The 1,987-nt window shown below is 54.8% G+C and overlaps 1 protein-coding gene across 1 annotated transcript in view; it reads right to left on the reverse strand.

Annotated features, from left to right (window-relative positions):
• amdhd2 (amidohydrolase domain containing 2) overlaps nt 1-1,987 on the reverse strand; it is a gene marked incomplete at its 3' end in the record, with an annotated part of 7,776 nt that overhangs the window by 2,634 nt on the left and 3,155 nt on the right. The window contains 5 exon segments of the mRNA XM_015369389.1: nt 254-441; nt 524-612; nt 688-900; nt 1,686-1,740; nt 1,816-1,955. Coding sequence (XP_015224875.1) covers nt 254-441; nt 524-612; nt 688-900; nt 1,686-1,740; nt 1,816-1,955 — 685 coding nt within the window.

Here is a 1,987-nt window from a genome sequence, read left to right on the forward strand (position 1 = left end):
GAGCAGCAGCGGTGACCTGGACCGACCCTCTCTAACGCCGGCGCCATCAGGACTATGGATCGCTGACAGACGGCTGCAGCTTCAGATGCTCAGATTGACCCAAAGCTTCTGAGAGACCAACCAGGCAGCGCCGGGGGAGTTTATGGTTGGACTCCGCCCCCTCCGTGATGTCACTGTGGGCAACGACCCGTCCAAGTGGGTTAATGTTCTGATGAAGGTTATTTTTTCCAGATGATCTAATGTTTGTTTGCACATGCTCGGTGATCCGGGCCCGCCGGAGCCCGGTGGGTCAGAACCTGATGGATGCGCCCTGTGGGCGATCCGCAGGGCGGCCGGGTTGGTGTGAATCCCGTCTGCGATCATCCCGTAGAACACCGTCCTTCCTGCTGGGATGCGGTCGCTGGTCAGGAGTCCCACGATGCCCGGGTCACGGTGGTGGAACTGGTCCAAACAGACGGAACATTTGATCAATGGGTGTTTAAGGTTCTGACCCGGCCTTCGGTTCTGATGGATCAGGACTCACAGGCAACATGGCGTTGAAGAGATGCGTGATGAAGGAGGCTCCATTCTGGACGGCGTCCTCAGCCTGCGACAGGTTGGCCACCGAATGACCTGCAAACAGCCGCTGCATGTCACACACCAGAACCAGAACCAGAACCAGAACCAGAACCCAGAGTCAGAAATCACCTAAAGACACAGTCACGCCCTGCTGGTGGAGCTTCCTGACCACCGATTGGCTGTTGGGCAGCTCTGGAGCCAGCGTCACCATGGCGACATTCTCTAGGCTGCCGTAGGCCTCCATCAGGTCCTCCATCCCTCCAGAACCAAAGGTCCGCAGGTACCGCTCCGGGTGGGCCCCTTTCTTCTCAGCGCTGATGAACGGACCCTCCAGGTGGAACCCTGCAGAACCCAGGAAGAATCAGACCAGAACCACAATCAGACCAGAACCAGAATCAGACCAGAACCAGACCAGAACCAGGACTAGAATCAGACCAGAATCAGAACCAGACCAGAACCAGGACTAGAATCAGACCAGAATCAGAACCAGGAGTAGAATCAGACCAGAACCAGGACCAGAATCAGACCAGAACAGGACTAGAATCAGACCAGAATCAGAACCAGGACTAGAATCAGACCAGAACCAGAACCAGAACTAGACCAGGACCAGAATCAGAACCAGACAGACTGGACCAGAACCAGACAACCTGGACCAGAACCAGACCAACCGAACCAACCGGACCAGGACCAGAATCCGAACAGGACCAGACCGACTGGACCAGAACCAGAACCTGACCGATCAGACCGGAACCTTTTCTCAGTACCTTCAACTGTGAAGCAGGACTGAACCAGAAGCAGCAGAATTTGGATCTCGGAGGTGTTATACAGAAGGAGGAGAAGATCCAGCAATCTCCTGACCCGGGTCAGAACCGGGTCATTATTATGCCCATGAGCTCCAGGACCAGGTCAGCTGGTAATGACCCATCAGAGCTACAGTGGTCCCATGAGGTTCCCCTCAGTGAGCTTCAACCTGAAGGTTCTGGACCGTTCTGGATCCAGTTCTGCTTGCTACACCTGGTCTGGGTATCAAACCAGTCTGAGTTCTGATGAAAACAATGAGCAAGAAGAACCTTCAGGGCGGTTCTGTAAAGATGGAGAACATCTGCTGGGGTTGAAGCCAATCTTACCCAGAACTCCAGCTCCATGTTTTCCTCCATCGTGAACCTGAACCTGAGGCAGAACCTGAAAAACAGACAGAGTTGGATTTGAAATCCAGAAGCTTCATCTGTGGGATCAGCTCCAGCTCAGATAAGCCACCTTATGGTAGACGGCAGACGGCGACGTCACCAGGGTGGGACAGAAGGAGGTCACGCCGTGCTCCAGGACCTTCTTGGCCACTAGGGACACTCCAGCAGAGACGTCATCAGAGGGCTGAGAGAAGTCCACGCCATAGCCTCCTGCAGGAGGAGAAGAAAGTTCCACATCAGCG

This window comes from Cyprinodon variegatus, unplaced genomic scaffold (genome assembly GCF_000732505.1).
Source record: "Cyprinodon variegatus isolate N-32 unplaced genomic scaffold, C_variegatus-1.0 Scaffold3319, whole genome shotgun sequence".
In the NCBI taxonomy this organism is placed as follows: Eukaryota; Metazoa; Chordata; class Actinopteri; order Cyprinodontiformes; family Cyprinodontidae; genus Cyprinodon; species Cyprinodon variegatus.